This window comes from Symphalangus syndactylus, chromosome 9 (assembly GCF_028878055.3).
Source record: "Symphalangus syndactylus isolate Jambi chromosome 9, NHGRI_mSymSyn1-v2.1_pri, whole genome shotgun sequence".
NCBI lineage: Eukaryota > Metazoa > Chordata > Mammalia > Primates > Hylobatidae > Symphalangus > Symphalangus syndactylus.
In genome coordinates this window covers 43,297,423-43,323,990 of record NC_072431.2, presented here as the reverse complement: position 1 = coordinate 43,323,990, position 26,568 = coordinate 43,297,423, and the positions used below count along the sequence as shown (strand labels likewise).

The window sequence follows — 26,568 nt, the reverse complement described above, 5'->3', positions numbered from 1 at the left end:
CTGATCCTAGACTGTGGACACACTTGTAGCCTCTAGCAGAAGCAAATACAAAACTGCTGCCTGGGGATGCTTTCAAAAATTTCTGTGTACTGGACTCCCATGGTAAAATAGATATGGACTAAAAATTGAAATTATAGGTAAAATGAGGAAACACTAATGAGAGAAATCAGCTGTAATGGGAAGATTAGCACTTCAAGAACTTCAGATAGATCAACAACCTGAAAGAAATTATAAAATATCTATGTTTAAAATGATTACATAGACAAAAGATGAAACAGAAATTTGTAGAAAAAATAGGATATGGTTTTTAAGTATAGGTAAATTTGAAAAAGTAATAATCAGCTTACCTACAAATGAAAAAGTTTAGTAAACTAAAAATCTCAATGCATGGTATATTTGTTACCCTGTTGCCACAATAATGCTATTGCCATAGGTCCTGAAAGGCACACAGCAAGCATTTCCTACTCATGTGCCTGGGGTCAGCTGGGCTGGCAAAGTGACTTTCCTGATCTTGGTGGGCTTGCTCACTTCTGGGCCTCAGCTGGCTGCTGGATGATCTAGGCTGGCCCTCACTGGGGTGATGAGGTGCTTGGGCTCCGTTTCACATGCTTCTCTTCCTCCAGCAGACTACCCTGGGCATGTTAGTACGACAATGGGGAAGTGCAAAGGCATGAACAACTGGCACACTGTCAGTTCTGCCTCATTTTCTTGATCAAAATAATGGCATGATCGAGGCCATGGTCAAGGAGCAGTCAATGTTACCCAGTTTGTGGTGAGAAGGCATTGCATAGTTATATGGAATAGGGTGTAGATACAGGGTGGAGTAAATAATTGAGGACATTACTGCAACTAACCACAGATAGGTTAAGAGTCGTTAAACACACCCAGAGAGTGTGTGAAGAAGAAAGATCTGAGAAAATTTCTCATTTTGTTGCAGAGAGACAAATTGAATGTATAAAAGGGAAGTTAATACATTAGGAGGACAAACTGAGATGGCCTAACATACATCTAAGCGGGGTGCCAAAAGAAGATGACATATTTAAGGAAGAAATAGTGAGAATTTCCTAAAATTGATAACAGACAGGCCTTTTCACAATTTGGAAGCACAGTGAGCCATGAGAATAATTTATTTTTTAAAAAAGTCACACCTAAACACATTTTAATAAAACTTCAGGATATAAAGAGAAAATCTAGACACAACCAGAAAGAAGAGACAGATTACTTACTCAAACATAAGCAGATGAAAACAAACTTTTCATCAGCAACAATGGGTACCAGAAGATAATGAATGAATATCCTATGAGTGCTGAGGGAAAATCAGTGGCAATCTGGAATTCTAGACCATGCTAAATAGTCACTCAAAAATGAGGATAAAACAAAGATAGTTTTCAGCTCAAAGCCCATGCTGAAGAACTATTACATAATGTACTTTAGAAAGAAAGAAACCCAGAAGGAAGGAGATCTGAGAAGCAATTGTGATCAAAGACATTGGCAGACATGGATAATGTAAATTATTAACTGTCAACAAAGCGGTAACCGTAAGACTAAAAGGGAGGAAGGGATGAAAACAAGATAAAGTTACTTTATACCAAAATGTGAAGTGGTAATTAGAGTTAAATTGTTCCAAGTTGCTTGTGCTACGCAGAAGAGTATAGGTATTAATTAGCTTTGAATTGTATTAAGTATGCTTGTTGAAATGTAAGGGTAAATATTGAAAGAGTAGAAATAAAATATATAACTTCCAAAATAACAGAGGGAAATGGGGTCTGCAAAGAATCATGTAATCATTTTTTTTCTCACTTTGTCACCCGGGCTGGAGTGCAGTGGCGTAATCTCAGCTCACTGCAATCTCTGCCTCCCGGGTTCAAGCGATTCTCGTGCCTCAGCCTCCCCAGTAGTAGGGACTACAGGTGCACGCCATCATGCCTGGCTAATTTTTGTATTTTTAGTAGAAATGGGGTTTCACCACATTGGCTAGGCTGGTCTCAAACTCCTGATATCAAGTAATCCGTCCACCTCAGCCTCCCAAAGTGCTGGGATTACAGGCGTGAGCCACTGTGCCCAGCATAGAGAACTTAATCATTCTATAGAACGTAGGAAGGAGGTAAAAAGAAGCATACACACACACACACACACACACACACACACAGACACACACAATTAGAAACAAAATCAGAAGAAAGGAGTAAAAATATATCAGGAATCACAGTATTTGTAAATGTATTAAACATAGATAAAATACAACATTTTGAAAATCCATTGATGTATTGTTTACCTGATACACTCCTAAAACATAATGACATGGAAAGTTTGGAAGTAAAGGACAATATATATAACCAACAAAGGATCAGTAGTCATCCTATATAAAAATCTCCTACAAATTAGTAAGACAAAAATAAAATACCCAAAAGAAAAAATGGGCAAAGAATGGAGAAGAAAGCTGAAAGACTGCCAAACATATATAAAGGCATTTAATCTCACTAGTAATCAGGGAAATGAAATAAAGCAAAGAGATACCATTTTACAGTCATCACATTAGCAAAAGAATTATAAGGCTAACAACATCAGATTTATTGGCAACAATATGGGGAAATGGGGTATATTATACACTGTTGACACAAGTGTAACTTGGTAAAACTATTTGGTAGGGCAATGTAATACTATCTAGTAAAATTGAATACATGCAAACATATTATTACCACACATTAGAGGAACTCTTATGTGCATACACAAGAAGACACCCATAAGGATGTTTACAGGAAAAAATTGGAAACAACATTAAAAAGCCAGTTTAAAAAAATATATATATAGTATATGTTACGTTTATATATCTATGCCATATATTATATACATGATTCTTATATATACATATCTACCATATATATACATATACCATATATACACACACACACACACACCTTAAACCTGCTCATGTAGTTATAAGTACATACTTATAAGTACGAGTTTTAACATGTACCCCAAAAGCATACCTACCAACTCTCCACCTTTAGGACGGTGATTACCTTCAGGAAGAAAGTGAAGGTAATCTAAAGTAAGGAATGTGACAGGGCTTTAATGAAATCTTTCTTTTTAAAAAAATATATGTTAAATATGGCAAAAAATAACAATTGTTAAATTTGGGTAGTAACTACACAGGCATCTAATATATCTGTACCTTTATATTTAAAATATTTTAAAATTAAAAATTTTAAATATAGTAACTAACATAAAGTAGTCACAAAGCCCTAACAATCGCCACAGCAACAGTATTTTCTGTTTGTTTACTTTAAATAAAAAACTAAGTAAAGTGTTCACACGAATGACATTTTTGAAAAGTCATGACATGCCTAAGGTGAAGCATTTACAGAAATGTGAATGTGACCATGATTATACAACCAAGGTTTTCTACTTCTGTAGAAAAAAAATTAATGGTTAACTCAATATATTGCACTTAGTAACGTTAAGAGAGTACCATAAAACAGGCTGTTCTCTTTCACTCAGCTAAACCTAAATTAGAATCAGTCAGCTTTGAAATTTCATGACTTTGGGGGCCTAGAATTCACCACCTCCACAATGTATTAGCATTATTTTCCCATCTGAGCCCTCTTAGGCAGCAGCAGTAACAATCTGTGGTGTATGTTAGAGGTTAGGACTGAACCTTCCTTGGGTTCCCAGGAAAATCACTCCCTCTCCCTTCAGTGTGGGGTTTGTCAAACTCACAGAGCTTCCTCTAGCTGTGGAGGCTGATTTCCCAGTGTACTTCATGTTCTGGTTAGGTGCTTTCATCAGGTGCTTAAAGACAAACACGGGCTTTAATCTCCAAGGCCTGAAGTCACCAGAATGGCCAGTCATAGGCAGTGAGGAAGCCAGGCTAGGAGACCAACAGAAACAGAGCCTCTCAGCCCTCATGCCCTTTAACTCATATTTCAGGGACAGCTCAGGGGCAGACAGAAATTGCTCCAGGCAGGGTGGTGAGTTGGGTCCTGCTATTTGGGTAAAATCATAGGGAAGTGATGAGCCTGAGATGAGTTAATCGTAAAGTGTTTGTGAGAGACATTTTAAGGGTCAATTTAAAATTTGGCAATAAAATGACTTTAAAATCAGCTTTAGGACTGGGCCATCATTTTGATGGGGCCATCTTGTTCATCAGCATTCACAGAACACACAGCTGCTATGGTTTAACTGTGCGCTCTTTTCCTATAAATGAGTTAAATCAACAACCTGATGACTAGCAGGGTAAAATGTGGCAGAGAGATGTTCCTTACATCCCAATCCTACTTCACCTTCAACACCCAGATCAAATTCCCTTCTCTTGTTGACGCCATTCTCCTTGGACTCTTGTCTTCTTTAATGGACTCCACCATGTACCAGAAGCGAAGCAGAAAGAGTTTACATGGTTTTGTGGCTGCACAGATTTAGATCTGAACTCCAATCTCCATTTACTCACTGTAGGATCTCAGACATTTCATTTAACCTCTCTAGGCTTCCATTTCCCTATCTGAAAATTGGGGAAATAATAATACCTATCTCACAGAGGTGTTGTGAGGATGAAATGAGATACGGAGTCGAACTGTTTAGTCCAAAGCCTGGCCTGGAGTAATGCTATTAGCCACTGTTGTTACTGACGTTCTTCCTGGTTTTTTTTCATTATTTTTCCTTGTCCTTCAGATTTCTATTCTGAGTTGAATGTGGTTATTTTGAACTTAGACAAAAGCTTTTACATTTTATTCCCTACTGGTATTGATTTAAAATACGCTTTATTTCCAATGAAATAGCTTTTCTTGAATTTTTGTTAGACACATGGTGCCTCATATTTTCTCAAACATCGTTAAGAACAGAAACATCCTAAAAATCGAAGTCGAGTACATGCAGAAGTCAAAGGTTTTCAGTCTTAAGGCCCTCTGTTGACCAAGCCACTAGAGGCACGGATGACCTTTGCTGGCTGTTCAGAGCTTCCTGTTCACTCTGAGGCTCTGGTGTTGGCTTAAGGTCAGCCATTAGAAAACAGTGAATTTACGCTTTGGTCACACTGTGGGAGTCAGGCTCCTGATAAGAAAGGCCACCAGAAAAGCCAGGGAAGTTGTAAGTAAAGTTCTTTTCATTTGGATGTTGCCAGAAGAAACAGGCTGAGAACAAAGACCATTATTAAAAAATAATAAAATAGTGGGCCAGTTGCGGTGGCTCACGCCTGTAATTCCAGCAGTTTGGGAGGCCAAGGCAGGCGGATTACCTGAGGTCAGGAGTTCGAGGCCAGCCTGGCCAACATGGTGAAATCCCGTCTCTACTAAAAATACAAAAATTAGCTGGGCGTGGTGGCGCACACCTGTAATCCCAGCTACTCAGGAGGCTGAGGCAGGAGAATTGCTTGAGCCTGGGAAGCGGAAGTTGCAGTGAGCTGAGATTGCACCACTGCACTCCAGCCTAGCTGACAGAGCAAGACTCTGTCTCAAAAATAAATAAGTAAATAAATACATAAATAAATAAAAATAATAACAAACAATAAGTGGCCATCAATAGGAGAATGGATAAATTGTTGTAATGTCATATAATAGATCACTATATGGTAATCTGATGAATTAGACCTATGTCTAACAATAATTTGATATCACTGCATAAATAATATTACATTTTTGAAAATAAAGTTGTAAAGGAAGGTAGAGTGGGATAGTATTAAGGTAAAATTTTTAAACAGAAGAACCAAAACTATTTTTTTATAATCTATACTTTACCTTATAAAACACACGAACCAGAAGTATACTTCCCAACTTTAGGGTTATGTTTACATATCTGGAGAGCAAGGGAAGGAAATGAGATTGGATAAATCTTCAACTGTACGTGGATTAATTTTAATGTTTTCAAATTAATATTAAGTCTGGTAGAAAAGAACATGTTAAATTTTTCTGAATACTTTGTAATATGTATTAAATATTTTTTAGTTTTAAAAACATGATAAAAAATATGAACCAGAAAAAAATAAGTCATTACCTATCTTTGAGCATTAACAAACTTAGCACACAGTAGGTGCTTAATAATCACTTACTGTATGATAAGTATGACACTTCTTATGTGGCATTTGCATTTACCTGGAGACAGACCCTTTCTGGAATGGTTGACAATAGTCAAGTCCTCCCTACTCAAACCCCTACAAAAGCCTATAAATAAATGTTCACACAATTTGAAACTTGTTATTTTCTTAACTTTAATCATTGTCCAAAGAGAAATTCCTGGTTTTATATATATATGCACATATTTTTTTCTATCTCTCTCTATATATATTCTCTCTCTCGCTCCCTCTCTCTCTCTCTCTCTATACATATATATATATGTATATATATATAGAGTGTGTGTATATATATATATATATATACTCTAAATATTAGGAAGCATAATTCTGGTAAAAAATACATTCTGTCAATCAAGATAAAATTTTTCTCAGGCAAATTTCAACTTTATAAAGATTCCAGATGTCAATGCCTTGTGGGTCCTGGAAAATATGTCATTGTTTTGTATTTCTAAATCTCATACACAATTATTAAAATTTTTACAACATAACCACATCTCCTGAGACTGGAAACAGGAGCTTGCAGTCCTTTGCAAGGATTAGGGGATGCTGCAATCCTCCCCAGGGCCTCAGCATGGGTCAGCCTCCACTACACTAACCCTCGGGGGAAGGTATCTGTGCAAACATTCAGCTGCCACCCCTCTGCCTGGCCCTGCCTAGAAGAGCAGTGCATTTTGACAAAATCGTGGAGGGAAACATCCTCCAAAAAAGAGCAAAACAAACACTGTAGGGTCGCAGCATTTGTCCTAGGGATATAATTCTTGCTTCTAATTATAATATAGTACTTTGAAACCTAATACTAATCTCTTTTTTTCTTTTCTGTATACATGGACTTTTTCATAGTGCACACTCCCATCTATCTGCTGGGGAATGGGAGTTAGAGAAGGAAATTAGGATTCTTTCAATAGCAATCATGAGTCCCTAATAAGGCAATGTGAGGAAAAATAAAGATTTTAGATATGTTTATACTGTCATTAACACAAAAAAACCTAGGTCTGGACTTGAACACGGAGATTGCTAGAAACCAGAGAGAACTCAGGATAGGATGTAAGGGAAATTCACATAAGACAGAGAGAAAAAGTACAAAGAGGGTCTCCTCTTCTAATTATGAGAGTGAGAGGGCAGGAGAAATGGTGCAAGAGGCAGGCCAAGGTCTGCGGTGACCACCCACCCTCGGGGGTGAAAATAAAGGAGGAGGGTGCTATCCCTATCCAACTAGGCATAGGCCAGCCTGAGAACACTGGAGCCACAGGCCTGCATCCTTCGAGGCTGCCTAAGAAAGGTTGCGATTCTCTAGGAGAATCTCCAGATTCAGCTTAGGCCTGCATCCAAGATGGTGAGGGGGAGGGCCAGCATAATGCTCCCTTAGGGCCAGATGGGGCCAGCTGCATCTCAGTGAGTCCATTCAAGGACCCACAGACTACACCTAAGTAGCCACAGGTCCCTCATGAGAACACAGTGGACAATGCCTGAGCTGCAACATCACAAAGAGCCAAGGGATAATACAAGGAACTGAGCACATGGATCCAGGAGCCCTTCTCTTCCTCTTTGCTCCTCCCCACCATTCCATTTAGTACATGTCACCTCAGATGGTGGGCACAAGGAAGAAATTGGATGAATGCATATCTAAAAGACAATAAATAATCTAAATGAGACTATTTAAACCAAAGACAGAGATGCTGTTAATTGGCAAGTTTAAAAACACTGTCCTCTGCTCTATCTCCCAGGAGGGTGGGTATAGTGAGAACGACCGGATAGCTAATAGAAAATACTGTACATGTTCTTTGCACATATGTGTAATAATGTTAAACTATAACACGTCTATACCATAAACAATTGTATATTTTTAATAGCTCCCCTTTGATACAAAGGTTTTGAGGCAGGTATAACCTATGTATTCGAAAATAAACACTCAAGGAAAGATCAAAAGATCTTTAATTTGTTTTAGTTATTTGTCACGAAAGAGTGAATGGTGAATTTACACTTAGGATATGTATTTTAACATATAGAAGGTTAGTATGAGAAGTGTGGTAACTTGCGTTTTCTTTATTCATGGAATGTCAATATTTTTGTGGAAGAAAAGAAGCAAGAACTGTCTTTTTCATGCCTTTATCTTCAGCACTTCCTGGACTTCCTGGAGCATGATGTACGCTCAGTTAATATTTATTGAATGAATAAATGAAAATGTAAACTGCTTAGCCTCAGAATGGATAGCTTAGGACATTTTTGGAGCTCTCTCAAGCCATTGCTGGTGCTATGGGCTGAATGGAAGAGTCAGGGGAATCTGATGTGGCAGGAGGAAAGGACTCTTGGTTACCCTATCCCCACTCTGAGAGACCCACCAAAGAAGGAGATGTAAGGACTTTGCTGTGTGTTGACATAGGCTGTGAGGCTAGTGTGTGTGCACATGTGTAAAGGGCAGTGTCTTCTGGACAGGGGTGCCTGCTGCAGCCTCGGGTGAACCAATACAACCTTTGCTGATACCCCATAGAGAGGCATCTAAGAATTGAGACTCTGGTCCCAGGGCTAGTCTAGGAGGCAGGGAAAGAGCACAAATGCATGGTCTCAGGGAGGCCTAAATGCTATCCAGTTGTACATCAAGACTATGCTTTCTTTTTCTAATATTAGAGGTTCAAAATTAGGCCAGATTGAACATTGTAATGGAATTGAGAATGTGACAGTGCCAGCATCATAAAGGAAGACGGTAGGAAGTGAAGTGTTTTGTCTCAGGCCAGACACCGTGGAGCATGGATTTGGCATATCTGATGCAAGACCCTCCTGATCACAAGGCTGGACTGAGTCATGGGCTGTGCCTGGCACACAGCCTTTGTTTGCAAATTACCCAGTGGCCAGGTCTGAGTTTGCCTTGTGCCCTCCTGTGTGCATAATTTTTAAAAACGAAACCTTTTCCCATGCTCTTCAGGTGACTGGCCTTTTGCAATACAGTCAATCAGAAAGCATTGCTGAGAAACAACCTACCATAAGAGCAGGATAGAGTCTTGAGAAGATTGAAAAGTGGGGAGAATAATTTAAGACTGCCCAGAAGGCATTAACTAGTATTCTACTGTCATCAACTTTTATAGATTCCACAAGATTATTCTGAACTGCATCCAAATGACAATTACTTGTCTTAATGTCTGACCGAGTTGTTACATGGGGTCCATAAATCTTAGATGGCATTACCTGGCACTGTTAGTGATCAAGATCACTGGTTGACTGAATCTGCACTGGAAACAGACATGTTAATCAACCTCATTAATTCGCTGTGGTAATTAATTACTGAAGACTTATCTAATTAGCTAACACTTTTACCTCTCAAAGCCAGAGGTAAATGCCAGATTGAAATTGGTGGTTCTCCTCATTATACCTTAAAAATAAAATTGAGAGATATGGCATGGAATATCAAATAAAAGTGTGCTGGTGCCAGTGGCAGTGAGTGAGTATATTGAGTCTCAAAATTGCCAGTGGTTCCTGGGAAGGAGCAGCAGGTAGACTAGCCTGAGATGAATCAGGAGGTAAGAGACAGATGTATTATTCCAAGCTATCAACAAGAACTACTGTTCTAAGTTACAAAGGCAACACACATGTTAAAGACTATTTTTCCTCATAGTCATCATGACCTTTTCCAGGATAAGTGTCCTCAGGAATTTTTTGATATCTGGGCGCAGTTGTAAACGTCTAGTTGGTGATAACAGTGGCAAGATTTAGGCTACATGGATTCCCCAATATAGAGTCCCCTATTCTTTTTCCTTCCTATTCTGTAAACTTTGCTGTCTGACCAAGATGGACCAAAGGAGGCCAGTGTGGCAGCCAAAGAATTTGCCAAGAATGACTGTCACCAGGAAGAGGAGCATCTTCTAACATGGAGAACTCAGGATATGAGCACTTGATTCTTGACTGTGATGCACATTCTTGGAAAGAAATCCAAGCATACTAGGAGGTGTCTTGTATTTGCTGCTGTTGGGCATTTATAGACATTTTAGGTTCTGATTTGCCTGAAAGCCATGAGACTACGTTCTTGAAGCTCTCACCAGCATAGAACTTCAGCTGATTGCTATGGGAGTGAAAGGAAAAAAGATCAGGATGAAGTTGTCTAGTTTTCTAGAATTTTCCGTCCCAAAAGTGAAAAGTGAGAAGCATTAGTGAAAGTAGTGAATTCATGCCTTTCTTGGCAGAGACTCCGTTTTCTGAAAATACTATGCTGTATTATTATTCCATGTGGATTAACCCCTGGTTCAATACTTTTACCAATGACCTACAGTTTAACTAAAGAAAGAGGCCCTGGGAAATAAGTTTTGTTTAATTATCAGTTCTTCTGTGTGAAATGGAATGAGCAAAGTTCAGATGAAGGGATTCTGAGGTCCAGACTTTGGATGCTTTCCTAACTTGTGATGACAAAGAATGAAAACAAGTTGGCGAGGGGCTGGATGGAGATGGGAGACTGAAATGTTTGCGAACTGGAAGTTCTTGTATGTACTGGACACAGTTTTGAGAAGACCTGGTAGGCGTGTCTTAGAAACCAAAAGAGGACTCGTATCCGTATACAGTTGTCTCAAAGCAAATAAGCCTGTTTGCAACATCAAATCTGTGGGATCAAGGAAAGATGTAAGGGAAAGGTTCTCACCAATAGATAACAAGCTAACCAACCTGGTCAAAGAGCTAGGACACCACACCTTCAAAGGGGGCCTATCTTCTTGAGGAAGTGCTGCTCTGAGAGCTGGGCTATGGTATAAAAGGCATGTCAGGGAGGGCATTTTTTATTTGATAGGAAAATTTAAAATGCTAAAGGAAAAATTTTCTTAGCAATTTCACAGGAAAACCTAAGTTTTAAGAGAGGGTATCATTCTAACCGGGAGCTGAACTATTATGACTAGATCTATAATTTAATAGCAAGTCACAATATTTCTCTTTCTTGACATCAGTTTAAGAGTGACTATTCACATAGTAGAGAGAATGGCTTCAGTTATACCTGTCTCCAATAGTTCCATGAGATCTGACAGGAATACATATGTTGGGTGAGTAATTTTGATTTTTTAAATTTGTTTTGATTGATGGATGCTCTTTGGATTTTGTATTAAATGATTAATGGGCCTCTACAGTTAAGGAAATTTCTTAAATGTAGAGATTATATCACTGGATACAGCTCATAAAGCAATAAAAACAATGCAAAATGTATTTTCAATGACATTTTTACTCCTTGGTTTTGGGGGTTAGGGGTTGGCTCATCTAAGAAAATGGGGCAAAATAAATCACAAAAACATGCAAAAGTTTAGCCAACCTTCAGTAGTAAACAAATTCAAGGTTCAGCCTGGGACTCACTATAGAGTTCAGCCTTAATTCCAAGACCATGGGCTGCAAGTGAGAAATAATTAAAAGGGCCTCCCAGTGCCTGAGGGAGGTTTAATTGTATTGCAGGATATTGTGGAGTGATTTCATATGCTTTGTGATGGACCTTACATAGAATTTACTTCTGAAATACCGTCTATGTGATTCATCTCATGGGCAGATATAAAATAGCTGAAGCTGTCTACAAATTTAGCTCCAGTTCCTGCCCCAGGTTAACAGAACGCAACAGGGCATTAATCATCATGAGGCATAAGGAGACTTTGCTGGTTCCCTCTGATTTCCTGAGAGTTGTGTGAAATGTTTTGCTTAGAGCCTCCATTCTGTCAGCATTTCAGGAAACACTCCATTTGCCCATCCCAGACAGAGGTAGCCTCCTGCATGTTCCCTTCCTCAGGGAAGCCCAGGAGAAAGAGAAAAGGAAAAACTATGAAGATGAAGGTAATGGCAAATGGAAAGACTTCTTCCCAGCCAGCACTTTCTTTTGGTTACCAATATTCAATACACATCATGTAGTGTAATTTGTCATAATTTACTAAAAAGACTATTCTATGTGTTAGGAAAAGGAAAAAGAGTTTGAAGAGACAACACATACAAACCTATTCAGTAAAAATTATATATTTTGGAAAAATCAAAGTAGTGCAAAAACTACATTCATATTGGGTAGAAATTTGGCGTGAAATCCCAAACAAGCTTTTTCTTTGGTACTGATAGAGTGATCATCTTAGAAGTGCTTCTTGATGAGCCCAATGAAACAAGAAACTTCTATAGACAGTCCCTCAAATTTTCTGACTGAGGAATCATTAGACATTGGGACAGGGCATCAAGGAAAACTAATCCTAATGAATTAATAGTATTATAATTAATACAAGTGAAAATAATTAATGGCTCTGCTGGTTGGAGAATTTCTCCTTGAAGATAGGAAGAGTGGTATAGATCAGTGATTTTAAAAACACCAAAGCCCAGGTCTCCTTGACCAAGTCACTCCGAATTTCTAGAGATAGGGTCTAGGGATAAGTACTCTTTAAAGTGCCCCTGATGGTTCTGATATGTAGCTAGAGTTTGGAATCACTAGGGTAGAGGAATAAGACTCTTTTACAGAGTAATGATTCATAGATTCAGTTGGGAATCCAAAGGAATATTTCCAGGTTGTGAAAGTAGTCTTGGCAGAGTGAAACAGAAAGTGTAATAGAATTTGGAAGAAAAAGTTGATGGCAGTGTTTGTCAAACTTTAATGTGCATGTGAATCCCACAGTTTGTTAAAATGCAGATTTTGATTCAGCAGGTATGGGGTGGAATCTAAGATTTTGCATTCCTAACGAGCTCTCCAGGTGTTGCTGATGCTGCTGGTTCACTGACCACACACTGTATAACAAGGGACTAGGGATAAATTCTTGGCTGACAAGAGAAGAAAGGAAATGTCCCTTTGCTTTGAGATTTTGAAGCTTGTTCTGTAGTAGTAATGTGTACTAACACCATGGAATACTTTATTTTTGAAACTAGGTATATATGACCCAGTAACTAATTAAAAATCTATTACTCTAGATGTTTCTGAGAAGGAAATTAATAGTATTTTGTTCCACTTTCTGAACAGTTTAATTCAACAATAGAATTTGTTAAAACTTATGAATTCAAGGATATTTGAGATAGCTTGCATCAGGGGATTCGCAGTCTTTCTAGAGGGATGGAAACTTAACTATATTACAAGTGAAATGCTATCTACCAGCATTAGCATGAAACAAATGCTTTGGGAACACAGTGAGAAAAAAATTAACACTGGCCAAGGAGAGAAGATGCTTAGAAAAGCCTTCATGGAAGAGGTAATATTTGAATTGGACCATAAAGGAAAATTGGAATTTTGATAGGTGAAAAGTGGAAGAAAGGGGGAAGGATGTTTGAAGGACAAAGGCCTGAAGCAGGAGTTCTCAACTTTGGCTGCACCAAAGATCATTTGAGAAGATTTTTAAAATACTTAAAATCTTTAGATTTAAAATACAGAGTGTCTAAATTAATTAGTGCCTGGTCACCAGTGTTTTTTTTTGTTGTTGTTGTTGTTTTAAAGCTTCCTGGTAATTTTAATGCACAACTAAAGTGAGAATCAATAAAGATATAGAAAGACGCAAGGCTTGGTAAAATGTTTTGAAGTGTTTGGAATGAAAGCCATGTGGAAAGGCTAGGCATGGTGGCTCACACCTGTAATCCCAGCACTTTGGGAGGCTAAGGTGGGTGGATCGCTTGAGGTCAGAGGTTTGAGACCATCCTGGCCAACATGGTGAAACCCCATCTCTACTAAAAATACAAAAATTAGCTGGGTATGGTGGCAGGCACCTGTAATCCTGGATACTCAGGAGGCTGAGGCAGGAGAATCGCTTGAACCGGGAGGCGGAGGTTGCAGTGAGCTGAGATTGGGCCACTGCACTCCAGCCTGGGTGACAGAGCGAAACTCTGAAAGAAAAGAGAAAAGAAGAGAAGAGAAGAGGGCAGGCATGTGGAGAGAAATGGGAGGAACGAAGAACAAAGAAGTCTCAGACAGTTCTTGGCAAAGACGTCTCGACCTACTGTGGTGTGGGGGTAGATACCTTTTATCACTAATAACTCTAGTGGCATATGATTACTACCCAAATAACCAAAAGCTACAAATGATATGCTTCATAAATATGAACTAGATTGAATTAAGGTCATTCTTATAGCTGTCATCAGCTCACTGTCTTGAATTTCGTGGTATTTTACAAAGAAAAGGGAGGAAGGATTGGTGTTCTAGCTAGCACTGCCGTGATGGGGGTTTAAGCCAGGGTCATGGCCACTGGGGTGGAAAGAAAGTGGTGTATTCAGCATGGTTGGTGGAGTCCTCAATGGCAGTGCTATTCAAACTGTTGTCCACAGACCATCAACATCAGAACCAATGAGGAGATTGCTAGAAATGCAAATTCGGACACACATCATCAACTCACTGAATCAGAATTTCCAGAAGAAGAGTCCATGAAGTGCCTGGCTGATTCTTATGCATGCTACACTTTGAGAAGATAAAATAAAATACAAATAACTTACTCAAGGTTGCACAATTAGGATATATATGGTTGAACTTGTACTGGAACCCAGGCAATCTGAATCCAGAGCCCAGTAGTTTATATTCCACAGCCTCCCATGCAAAGAAATTAGATGACCATTACAGTCAGAACTGAATAGAAATGGCTGTTTATATAATTTACTGGTTGTTAATCTTGCACAAGTTTCTCAACTTCTGTAAGCCTTGGCTTCTTTGTAAACTAAATTATTAATCTTGCCCAGCTAACAGAGCAGTTATGGGACAAATGAGTTAATGCATTTGTTATATGCAGTTTTCATGCCATTTTCATGCTCAGTGCTATGCTTGGCACATAGTGTGAGCAAATATTAGCCATAATTATTGTTACACTACATTGCTTCTCAACAAATAATTTAACCCTAAAGGAAGGTTTATGTTCAGACTTACTTTCTTGTGAGCTTTCTCTCAAAATTCTTTTATATCTCCTTTGTGTAATTTTTTTTTCCCAGAAAAAGGTTTGTTCATGTTAAAAATCCTTACTTGGATTCGATGGATGAAGACATTCTCTATCACTTGGATTTGGGAGCAAAAACACACAACCTACCAGCAATGTTTGGAGATGTAAAGGTAAAAACATTTCTAATTTCAGGAAAAATGACTGAGTTTTCTCTACTAATTTTTCTTCTAGGGTTCTTGCTCATTGCACTAGGAGGACCCTTTGAGTCACAGTAACTCAGGATAGTCCATAATTATTTAATCCTGGCTCTTTCACTTACCCAGTGGGTCAAGAGGCAGGTGAGAAAAGGGGAGGAAGAAGAGGGGGAGGTTAAAAAGGAGGAGAAGGAAGAGGTTGGAGGCAGAGGAAAAGGAAGGGAACAAGAAAGTAAGGAAAGAAAAAAAGATGGGAAAATGAGAAGAAATAGATCTATGATGCCTATGATTAGTAGGTGCTGAGTGGCCTTCTCCTGCTCCCTCTCTCCTAGGAAGGCAGGTGTGAGGGTGTGGGTGGGTGTCCTGGCAGTGAGGTGACCCACACTTTCTTCACTCCTCTCCAGGCTGTGCTCCTTGCCTTTGTGTGGCCTCCCTCTATCTTGCACTTCGTCTTCTCAATGTAACCTCTTCCCCTGCTGCTGTTTTGGTTTACTTATGCTCCAAGAGTCATTGATCAAGGCGGTCTTTAATACTCAATAAACAGATTGTACCAGAATTCAAATGTTAGATTTGAGGTTCGTGCCTCACAATAATATCCCAGGATCCTTGTCTAGGGATGACTCTGATTAATTGAAAGACTTTTCACAATTAATGAACTAAGGCACGTAGCTGGTTAATACATTTAAAAGACTTGAGATACGTATTTGAGACAGAAAGTGATTTGCTATCTACATATCTTGGGTGTCTGTCTCTCCTCTGCCATTTATGGGGTGCTTTCTATATATCAGACTCTGTGTGGCACATGCAAATGGTACATTCAGTCCCCACAGCACCTAAAGTAGTTATTATCTCCACTTTACAGATGAGAAAACCTAGGCTTAAATATATACATAGTGTTATAACACATATATAATATACATTTGTCTGCAATAGGCACAACACAGCTGGTAAGTCAGACAGCTGAGATTAAACCTTAGGTTTCTCCGATAAAAAAATAATGGCTCTTTCTCTGTTCTAACAAAACAAAATAACACAAAAACAAAAACAAAAAAAAAACAAAAGCACTATGTTTTAGTACTTTTTAGTACCCCAAGTATTCGTTTCTGGGAAATTATTGGGATGGAAAGCTTTATTTTAGAGATAAAAATAAGAGGACTCACATGTATGTATCACACACACACACACACACACACACACACACACACATAGTTGTCTCATCTCGGTTATAATCCCAGGAACCAGACCTTCACGTGTCTGCCTGTCCAGATTTTGTTCAGCACTTATTCCCACACACTGTCTGTCATAACCACTATCCAACCTTATACATTCACCACCCACCTGGTTGTGAACCTTCAGTAAATTATCTTTTGGATAAAAAGACATGCTTTGTTTCAAACATGTTTTATCCCATCAAACAGCAACTCTACTGATTGAGCCATTTTGATGAATAGGAGGCAAAAGCGTGTGTGTTTGTGTGTGTTTGTAAATTGAGGAGCAGGTAACCTAGCTCCAAATGTTCAGAACTGGCCATTTAATCTGAACTAGAATTTTTTCAAGGCAGCATGTAAAGTCTGATTTATTCTCATAGATGGTTTCCTCAGAAACTTGCCTTCCTCCAGCCATGTTCTCCTCTTTGAATGAGAACATTCTACATTCAATTTCTTGAGTCCCTTAAATCCCAGGGCAGCAGTCCTGGCTAAGAAAAGAAGACATAATTCATCAGTACTTGAAAACTCAGGCTTGTCTTCACAGAGATGATAATCATTATCAATACCATTATCTTCAAAGAAAGGAGAACTCTGGGTGTATAAAGCTGAAACTTCAGCAATCACTCCCATTTCCTTCGTATTCTTACCATATTTAAAAATTTTTGCTACTTGCTACTGCAAAGTCTCAGTAGCTTAATACAATTTAAGTTTACTTCTCACTCACATTAGGTACAAAGTGGGAGTTCGTGGTTGATGGATGGTTTCCCTACAACTGGTGATTCGAGGATCCAGGCTCCTTCCATAATTGTTACTCTGTTTCCTTCAAGGCATAAATTGCTGTTTCCCAGTGTGTCAACACCTGTCCAGCAGATGAGAGTGACAATATGTAGGGTCACCAATACATCCTCCTTGTAGGATGGGAGATTTCTATGGGCTAGGACTGGAAATGGTACCCATTACTTCTGCTCAAATTCTAGTCACTGGAACTCAGACAAATGACCTTGTTTAACTGGAAAGGAGGCTGAGATGTTAAGTTTAGCTGGGTGCCCAGAAAGAAGAGCAAACTGTTTAGGTGAACAGCTAATCAATCTCTGCCATACTCACTAGAAAGATTCAGACAATTAATACATATGGTGGAAGATCCTTAGAAGTTATCTATTCAAATTTAATGGACATTTATAAAATTCTCCACCCAAACAAAACAGGATATACATTTCTGGGGAAGGCAGGAAATATTCTGAACTGAGGAAAAATGAAAATACAACATATTATATCTACAGAATGTGGGTAGAGTGAGGAGAGGAAATTTATAGAATTAAAGGCTAATGTTGGAAAAGAAGAAAAATTTTTTACCATAAGTTCTAGGGTACATGTGCACAACCTGTAGGCTTGTTACATATGTATACATGTGCCATGTTGGTGTGCTACACCCATTAACTCGTCATTTACATTAGGTATATCTCCTAATGCTATCCCTCCCCCCTTCCCCCACCCCATGACAGGCCCCAGTGTGTGATGTTCCCTTCCTGTGTCCAAGTGTTCTCATTGTTCAATTCCCACCTATGAGTGAGAACATGTGGTGTTTAGTTTTTTCTCCTTGTGATAGTTTGCTGAGAATGATGGTTTCCAGCTTCATCCATGTCCCTACAAAGGACATGAACTCATCATTTTTTATGGCTGCATAGTATTCCATGGTGTATATGGGCCAGATTTTCTTAATCCAGTCTATCATTGATAGACATTTGGGTTGGTTCCAGGTCTTTGCTATTGTGAGTAGTGCTGCAAGGAACATACATGTACATGTGTCTTTATAGCAGCATGATTTATGGGAACCCAATAATGGGATGGCTGGGTCAAATGGTATTTCTAGTTCTAGATCCTTGAGGAATTGCCACACTGTCTTCCACAATGGTTGAACTAGTTTACAGTCCCACCAACAGTGTAAAAGTGTTCCTATTTCTCCACATCCTCTCCAGCATCTGTTGTTTCCTGACTTTTTAAGGATTGCCATTCTAATTGGTGTGAGATGGTATCTCATTGTGGTTTTGATTTGCATTTATCTGATGGCCAGTGATGATGAACATTTTTTCACGGGTCTGTTGGCTGCAAAAATGTCTTCTTTTGAGAAGTGTCTGTTCATATCCTTTGCCCACTTGTTGATGGGGTTGTTTTTTTCTTGTAAATTTGTTTGAGCTCTTTGTAGATTCTGGATATTAGCCCTTTGTCAGATGAGTAGATTGCAAAAATTTTCTCCCATTCTTTAGGTTGCCTGTTCACTCTGATGGTAGTTTCTTTTGCTGTGCAGAAGCTCTTTGGTTTAATTAGATCCCATTTGTCAATTTTGGCTTTTGTTGCCATTGCTTTTGGTATTTTAGTCATGAAATATTCGCCCATGCTCATGTCATGAATGGTATTGCTTAGGTTTTCTTCTAGGGTTTTTATGGTTTTAGGTCTTACGTTTAAGTCTTGCCGATTCCCTTTCCATTAGTTCTATGCATTACTGAGAGAGGTGAAGTCTCAAACTATGCTTGTGAGTTTATTAATACTTTATTTCTGACAGTTTTTGTTTTATTTTTTAAGCTCTGTTTTTAGTTTTTATACACTTTGAATATTATGTCTTCTTGGTAAACTGATTCTTATGGTTATGGAATATCCCTCTTTGTCCCTGGTAATTTTCTTTGCTCTGAAGCCTATTTTGATATTAATATAGTCATTCCAGCATTAGATTAAAGCTTGCATGGTCTATATTTTTCCATTCTTTTACTTTTAATCTGCCTGTATCATTATCATTATAGACAGCATATAATTGGATCATGTTTGTTTACTCATTCTGAAAATCTCTGTGTCTTAATTGGGTCCTTAGACACTTTACATTTAATGTAATTATTGATATGTTTGGATTTAGGTTTACCATTTTGTATTTGATTTCTGTGTATTAACCTCTGTTTTCCATTTCTTTGTTCCTCTTTCCAGCTTTCTTTTGGGATAGTTGAACATTTTTTAAATATTTCATTTTTGTTTATCTGTTATATTTTGACTATATCTCTTTGTTTTGTTTCAGTTTTGTTTCTCTGCTTATTTGTTTTAGTGGTTGCTCTAAGGATTAGAGTAAACATATTTAATGTTTAAAAATCTACTTTTAATCAATGTTGTACCACTTGAAGTGGGACATACAGACCTTACAGGAATATACAGGAATCAAATAAACAAAAGAAGTGCAAACTTATACTCTGAAAACAACAAGCATTATTGAAAGAAATTTTGAAAGCTCTAAATAAATGGGAAGACACCCTATGCTTATGGATTGCAAGATTTAATATTGTTAAGATAACTATACTACCAAAAATAATCTACAGATTCAATGCAATCCCCATTAAAATTTCAGTTGCCTATTTTGCAGAACTTGACAAGCTTCTAATAAAATGCACATTAAAATGCCTGGAATGCAGGATAGCCAAAATAATTTTTACAAAGGAGAAAAAAGGTGGAGGACTCGCACTTCCCAACTTCAAAACTTATTAGAAAGCTATAATAATAAAGACAGTGTGGTACTAACATATGGATAGACACGAAGATCACTAGAACAGAACTGAGAGACCAGAAATAAACCCTCACCTTTATGTACAACTGATTTTCAACAAGCATGCTAAGACAATTTATTGTGAAAAGAATTGTCTCTTCAAATGGTGCTGAGACAACTAGATATCCACACGCAAAAGAATAAAGTTAGATCCCTATCTCACACCATATTCAAAAATTAACTCAAAATGGATGAAAGACCTAAATGTAAGGCTTTATTCTATAAAATGTTAGAAGAAAACATAGACATAAATCTTTGTGACCTTGGATTAGGAAATGATTTCTTATGTAAGATACCAAAACACAAGCAACAAAATAAAAATAAGTAAATTGAACTCTTAAAAAAAAAAAAGAAGTTATCTATTCAATATCAACATCCAAATATGTCTTTTGTAAAATCACTAACTGGTATCCTCTAATCTCTCACTAGAAATTGTAGTAATGTGCAATGCATTTTGAGTGCATTTATATTCCCTTGTTAACACAGAAAATGCATAAAATGCAATAGACCAGATTAATACAACATGGCATAGTTAAGACTTTTAAGATACTAGGGATATCTAAAGCTGAGTTTTTTTCTGGCAGTCATTAGGCAAAATCCTTAACATATTTTTGTAATGCCTCTGACTCCTTCCCAGTGTGTTTCTAACTTCTTTGATAAAACCAGAAAAATTGATCATTTTGTTTGAGACATAAACACAATAAGTGTCACTTCAGGTCAATGTTGGTTGGTGGTCTTCAGCCATATTTTACTTCTCATTAAAGCAGCCAGACCGAAAATTGTGTCCAGAGGTGGTGTTTAGTGAGTCTGGTTTAGAAGTAAGGAAGGCTTTAAGAACCAAGTTGCTTCTGTCCGTGCATATAATCTTTATGTCTCCAGAAATATTCAGAAATTCCTGTTGATTATAGCAATATCTACAGTTCAAAGGAGAATTCAAACCACAAGCTATTCTAACATCTGTTTTGGTTTTATGGTCAATCTGAATAGTTGTAATTTACATTCACTGGCACCACACAATAAGGTTATTTTCAAACTACTGTACTGTGTTAAAAAAATTTCCTTGGACTTAGATCGTGAGCCAAGTCTTAACTATCCATACCAACAAAGAAGAAAATTCTATGAATTATCAATAACAAGTTTAAAACTCACCTGAAACCATGGTCTTAACCTCTTTGCTACCAGTCTTTATGGCTGACTTCTATTGCAGTTCATTACTAGCTTAAGGCTTCATCAGAGAAACTCATAAGAAGGCAGAGAAAAGACAATATTAAGGGTAGAAGAGAAGCAGAGGGCCTGGATACAGGGTTAATTACACCCCTAATTGAGAAAGAGTGTAGCTCAGGAATTACTGCTAAATGGAAACAGGATGCATCATGTAATCAGACCACCCAATAGTTAGAGTAAATCATTTGTGAACGGGGCCACCTATTCTATAACCTCAGTTAGGTATTTCGTTAGACAGATATTCTTTATCCCTGTAATGGACCTTGTCAGCCATCCCAATCCTCTGTCCAATGCTGCCCACATCAGCCAGATACCACCAACTGCCTTTTCCTCACTAGAGGACTCAAACCAGCTTCATTTGTACTAAATGCTGCAATATAGGAAAAGTAAGCAAGCTCAGAAGCAGGAATAGAAAATTGCTACATGAGATAAAAAATAATGGTTACCATTTGCACATCACTGAGAACGTGTCTGGACTTGTGCAATGTCCTTTGCCGTATGCAATCTCACGTTCTTCTTTCAAAACTCTCTGAGAGGTACCGTGTTTTTCCTATTTTGGAGATGTTCTGAGGCACATAGATTATTTGTGTGACACTGAGCAAGTTTCTCACTGATGGGGTTGGAGTTCAAAGCCAGGTTTACCTAACCTCGAAGGGCAGACCCTCCACTATGTTGTCTTCTCTCTCTTTGCATTTTCCTCACCACTTACTTCAGAATCCGGGAAGACTTGACTCTTGCCACCTTGCTGTGGCCTGTGCTTCCTCCTGGGTGTGAGAGTCTGCTACTGCTCACCCTCTTGTTGCTGACCCCTAGTGCTTCTCTGCTCCTCTCCCTGGCATCCACCTCTCCCATTCCTGGTCCCTGGGGCTAGTGTACCCCTAAACAGACTGCTGTATGAGTAACTGCCAGACAATTGTATTACCATCTTCTGTTAGACACCCTTGATTGCAACACCTATCCTAATTTCAGAGAAGCTAAAACGTGAATAAAACAAAAACAAAAATAAATCACTGGAATTGATGAAATGCCACAGGGAGACCCCACATTTACAATAATAAGGATTGTTCCATGAGAATTTCTTCTGAATAAGAAATCTAAAAAGTCTTGACATGATTCCTTTAAAATTTTAAGTTCACATAATCCATTTCACAATACAAATTTATGATGGGGATGGGGAATCAGAAAACACACCTAAAACTGGGAGTTCTCCTTTTGCTCTTACATCACTTACGTGCTGTGGCCTCAGAACTTACATCCTAAGCATATGCCACGGTGGTGCTCAACAATAGGCTGTCTATGTCAATGTAAGATGCTGGTTGGTGTTCACTATAAACAAAAACACCAGGAAACACCTCCTTGAATAATATCAACATTTATTTTGATTTTGTGATTTTCTTCACTCATTTAGTGCATAAAACTTTGCATCTGTTGCCTTATTTACAGGTTGATGATGCAAATTAGCTAATTCATGGAACATAAACCATGACATCTACACATGCTCTTAATTAAATAAAAAGTAAAATAAAAACATTAGAGTTGAAACTGACCCCTGGTTCTTATCCCAGTACTATGGCAGGCCCTTGTTTATTTTCATTAACAGTTTGTCTGTGTCGGTGGGAGCCCCAACAGAATGAAAGCATTTGCACTGTTTATGCACAAGGAGCTCAGGTTGGAGGAAGCTGAAGAAGACATAAAAGACATCTGTGCTGGGACAGACAGATACTGTATGTACAAAACCGGGCCTGTGCTCGCCATCAGTGTAAGTATCCATGGTTGCATTTCAGCTAGTCATTGCAGGCTAGAGAAAAAGTGGGAACTTTTACATGTAGGAGTTCTTTTTCCCGCCTGCTTCGCATTCTTACACAATCAAACTAGGTGTCCAGGTATGAGTTCATTACTGGAAAAAGCCCCCAGGGCAGAACACAGCGTGCAGCATCATTTTTGTTTGTTAGTTACCACTTAGGTATTCAAATTAGGGGGGAAATACTCAAAGCACCCCTCCTTTCTCTTTACTTTGTAACTGGTTAACACCCCTCACCCCCCGCCACAGCAATTTTCCTTCTTCTATCCCTTACCCAGCTTTGGGAATGTTGAGCTTTTAGTACACAGAGGCTAATTTTCAGGACTGCTAAAGTGCTGCTGTTTAATACCATGATAAGCTCGCTGAAAAGCTGCTAATGCATTTCTACTGAGCTCTTGTGAACTACTCTCCTGCATTTATAAAATGTGAACAGTTATGGAAGCACACAGTGTCCTAAGACGAAATGAAAGGGGAATGATTTGCCGTTTTAGGGAACATGCAGACCATTTCCCCCTTGGACTCAGCTGAGCACACACTGATGAGGGCGTAGGTGCATAGGCATCCAATTTGCCTTCCCATGTTTGTCTCTCTGCACAGGGCTGTATTCTGAAGCAATAACTCTGAAGCCATCACATTTCTGGGCAGTGCAACCCTCATAAGAGGCACAGGCAGGCATGCCAGGGGACAGGGGAAGAATCTCCTGCACAGGGTGGCGATTCTAAGGAACGGAGCTGTGAGTGGCTCCTACCACAGGGAATAGGCATCATCCATTGATTGTCCTACAGTGTGGACGATCATTGATGAAAACCTGGGGCAAAGAAGGGAAAATTATGCAACACCAATGAGGCACCTAAATTGATCTCCTCTCTGGGCCAAGAGTGCCTGAAACCTGCTCAAATGGGAGAATCCAGTCAATTATTCACTTGTGCATTCAATAAACAGTTACAGAGTATCTATATTAGAAGGAAGCTGAATATCCACTGATCTTGGCCAATTTTTTCTTACCAACATTTGCTGGACTTTTCGACTATAACTATTTTTTGTATAGTAAATGGAGAAGGACAAAAAAGTAAGTTTCTTAAAAATGTGACACTACCGTAAATAAGCAGTAAAACTTCAGAGTAAGAAATGAAAACAGCAATAGACTGATCTTGCTGTCCTGTCTGGGAAAAAGACCTGAAATATGTGTCATGCCAAGGTTACCAATTAGAAACGGGCCTTACTAGGCAGGCAGGGGATTGACAATTGTGATTCCTTCTTTGAAAATTCTTCCTCTCCAGTAGCGGTTGAATGAGGTGTGTGTGTGTGAAAGAGAGCACAAGTCCATTTGTAATTTCATCAACACGTCACATAGTAAGTGACAATCATTAACTTACTAAATGTCTGAACTAGAAGGCATCTAATAGATCAAATAATAATTCATCTTCTTAATTTGCAGGTAAGAAAAATAATACTAGAGAGTTTATTCATTAGTCACAGAGCCAGTTCCAAAGTCCCAAACTTGTTAATCTTGGATAGACAAATCAATACAAGTTCGATTCCTGGGTCCAGGGTGCTTACTAAACATTTGAAAGTCAGGGCATATTCAATGGGAAACAGAAAGGGGGAATGCAGAGGTTTGAAGTTTCCATAGCTCAACATTCTTGATAGGAGGAGGAAGCTCAGGTGAAAACATCATGGTCATGCCCAATGGTTTTCCAAAGTCTTTGGGTCCAAAAGTAGGACACATTGAAGAGCACATTTGACTCTCTGCTGTTATGTCAGGAGTGAAGTTATTACCAGTTTTGAACTCATTCCACTTTCTACAAATTACAGAATGGAAGATCTTTCTGCAGAGTTATTAGGACATCGTGTAGCCACCAGGAGTTGCTAAATCCTGTAGCCTGTGTTGATCCCTTTTCTGGTAACATTGATTCCACTGTCCTGAATACTGAAAAAAACAGGGCTATGGTCATGATCTATAGTAATTTAAACTCACTTCCATGTTCAGTATAAGTTTAAAATTGTTAAGTGGGGATCTAACCCATGTTTCTACTCTAGTACCTTTCAGAGCACAAAAAATTAACAGCAAATGAAATGGCTTCACTATTTCATTTAGTATGGTTGAAAAAGACTGATGATTTGGCAACCAAAATTACATTTCCTCAAAATCAAGTCAATCGTGCAAAAAGCTCTTTTTCAAAGGCTCATCATGAAGAGCCCAGTGGGAAGATGGGAAATGGCACCGCCCTGACACACCTGTATAAAACACCATCCCTGCCTTCTGCTCTTGCTGATGAGGGCTGAAGTCAACAGAACTGGCGGCGAGATGCCTCCCCCTTGATCTTCACAGACGGACACATCTGTCAGCATGTCATGTAGGCGCCAGTTAGGGAGGACTTACATTTTCTTCGCCATTGGCAAAGTCTTAATGATTATGTAAATGTATCTGCGGCCTGTTAACTTGTAATGAAGGAAGAAAATATGTCCTGTTCATGTATCACTTTGCAAGGTGTATGATGACTTTCTCTTTCTCTCAACAGCACGGCATGGGCATCCCCTCCATTTCTATTATGCTTCATGAACTCATCAAATTACTCCACCATGCACGGTGCTGTGATGTCACCATTATTAGAATTGGTACATCAGGGGGAATAGGTGAGATGGATTGATTTCTACTATTAGAATTGAGTGATCCTTACATACATGGTAGCTGCCAAAATATACCATCCTATTCAGAGCCCAGCAAAAGCCCATATGGGCTAAAAAGTGTCAGAAGGCTGGACTTGAGGAAATTTAAGGAAATCCGCCCACATTGTCTTTTTCTTTTCTTCCTTTTTTCTTTTTGGAAACCCACAGGGACAGATCTCACTGCCTGTTGCAGGATGGTCTTAGGTGTTTATAAAGGGAAGAGTAGAAAAATTGCTAGAAGATATGTTTTGAGGGTAGGGGTAAATTTCAAGTCTTAGGAATTTTTTAAAGTGACAGAAATAAGTGTGTTCAAGTGAAAAAATATCACAAAAATGTCCCAGTTTTATCAGCTAAGTGAGCAAACTGCAAAGCTCTTAGAAAAACATTGGTTTTTGCTCACATCAGTTACTACGTCACCTCTATTGGCTGTATCTTTTCCTCATCAGTACACCAGAAAGAAACCAGGCCAGGCTTTCAGGGAAGGCTTAAATGATGCTTCCTAAAGTTTTCACAGAGCCTCCTGACCTCCCTTCTTTTTTTTTTTTTTTTTTTTTTTTTTACCTGAAGAGTTCTGGCCTTTTATTTTTATTTATTTATTTTTTTTATTATATCCCTTCTTCTTTAGCCTGTCAGGCACCTGTAAAGAGGCCTTGTTTTTGCTTCCAGAATGTGTTGTGATGAAGTTTTGCGGAAACCTCTTCTTCTTCAGCTTTTTCTTAAGGAGCACATCTTGTCAGGGAATGATTTTACCATGTCACCAAAATGCAAATACAGACTGCACATGGTAAATGGAGAAGTTTGGTTGACAGGGCGATAGAACTGAATGGGCATTATAAAAAGGTCTGAGATTTGGGAAGAGAAACGGTCGTACAATTAGACATTTATGGAGCAAAAAGGGATGTCAGAAATCCTCACACAAGTGGCTGGAGAAATGGTGTGTTCAACATCACAAAGCCACCATGGCTGAGCCATGCTTCACTAGAAATCAGATATGTTGGAAAAGAT

The 26,568-nt window shown here is 38.6% G+C and overlaps 1 protein-coding gene across 1 annotated transcript in view; it reads left to right on the top strand.

The window, feature by feature from the left end:
• UPP2 (uridine phosphorylase 2) overlaps positions 1–26,568 on the top strand; it is a 263,171-nt gene that overhangs the window by 216,761 nt on the left and 19,842 nt on the right. Inside the window, exons 5-8 of the mRNA XM_063646019.1 lie at positions 10,992–11,076; positions 14,939–15,056; positions 22,693–22,851; positions 25,416–25,530. Of these exons, the coding sequence (XP_063502089.1) occupies positions 10,992–11,076; positions 14,939–15,056; positions 22,693–22,851; positions 25,416–25,530 (477 nt within the window). The remainder of the gene's footprint in view (positions 1–10,991; positions 11,077–14,938; positions 15,057–22,692; positions 22,852–25,415; positions 25,531–26,568) is intronic.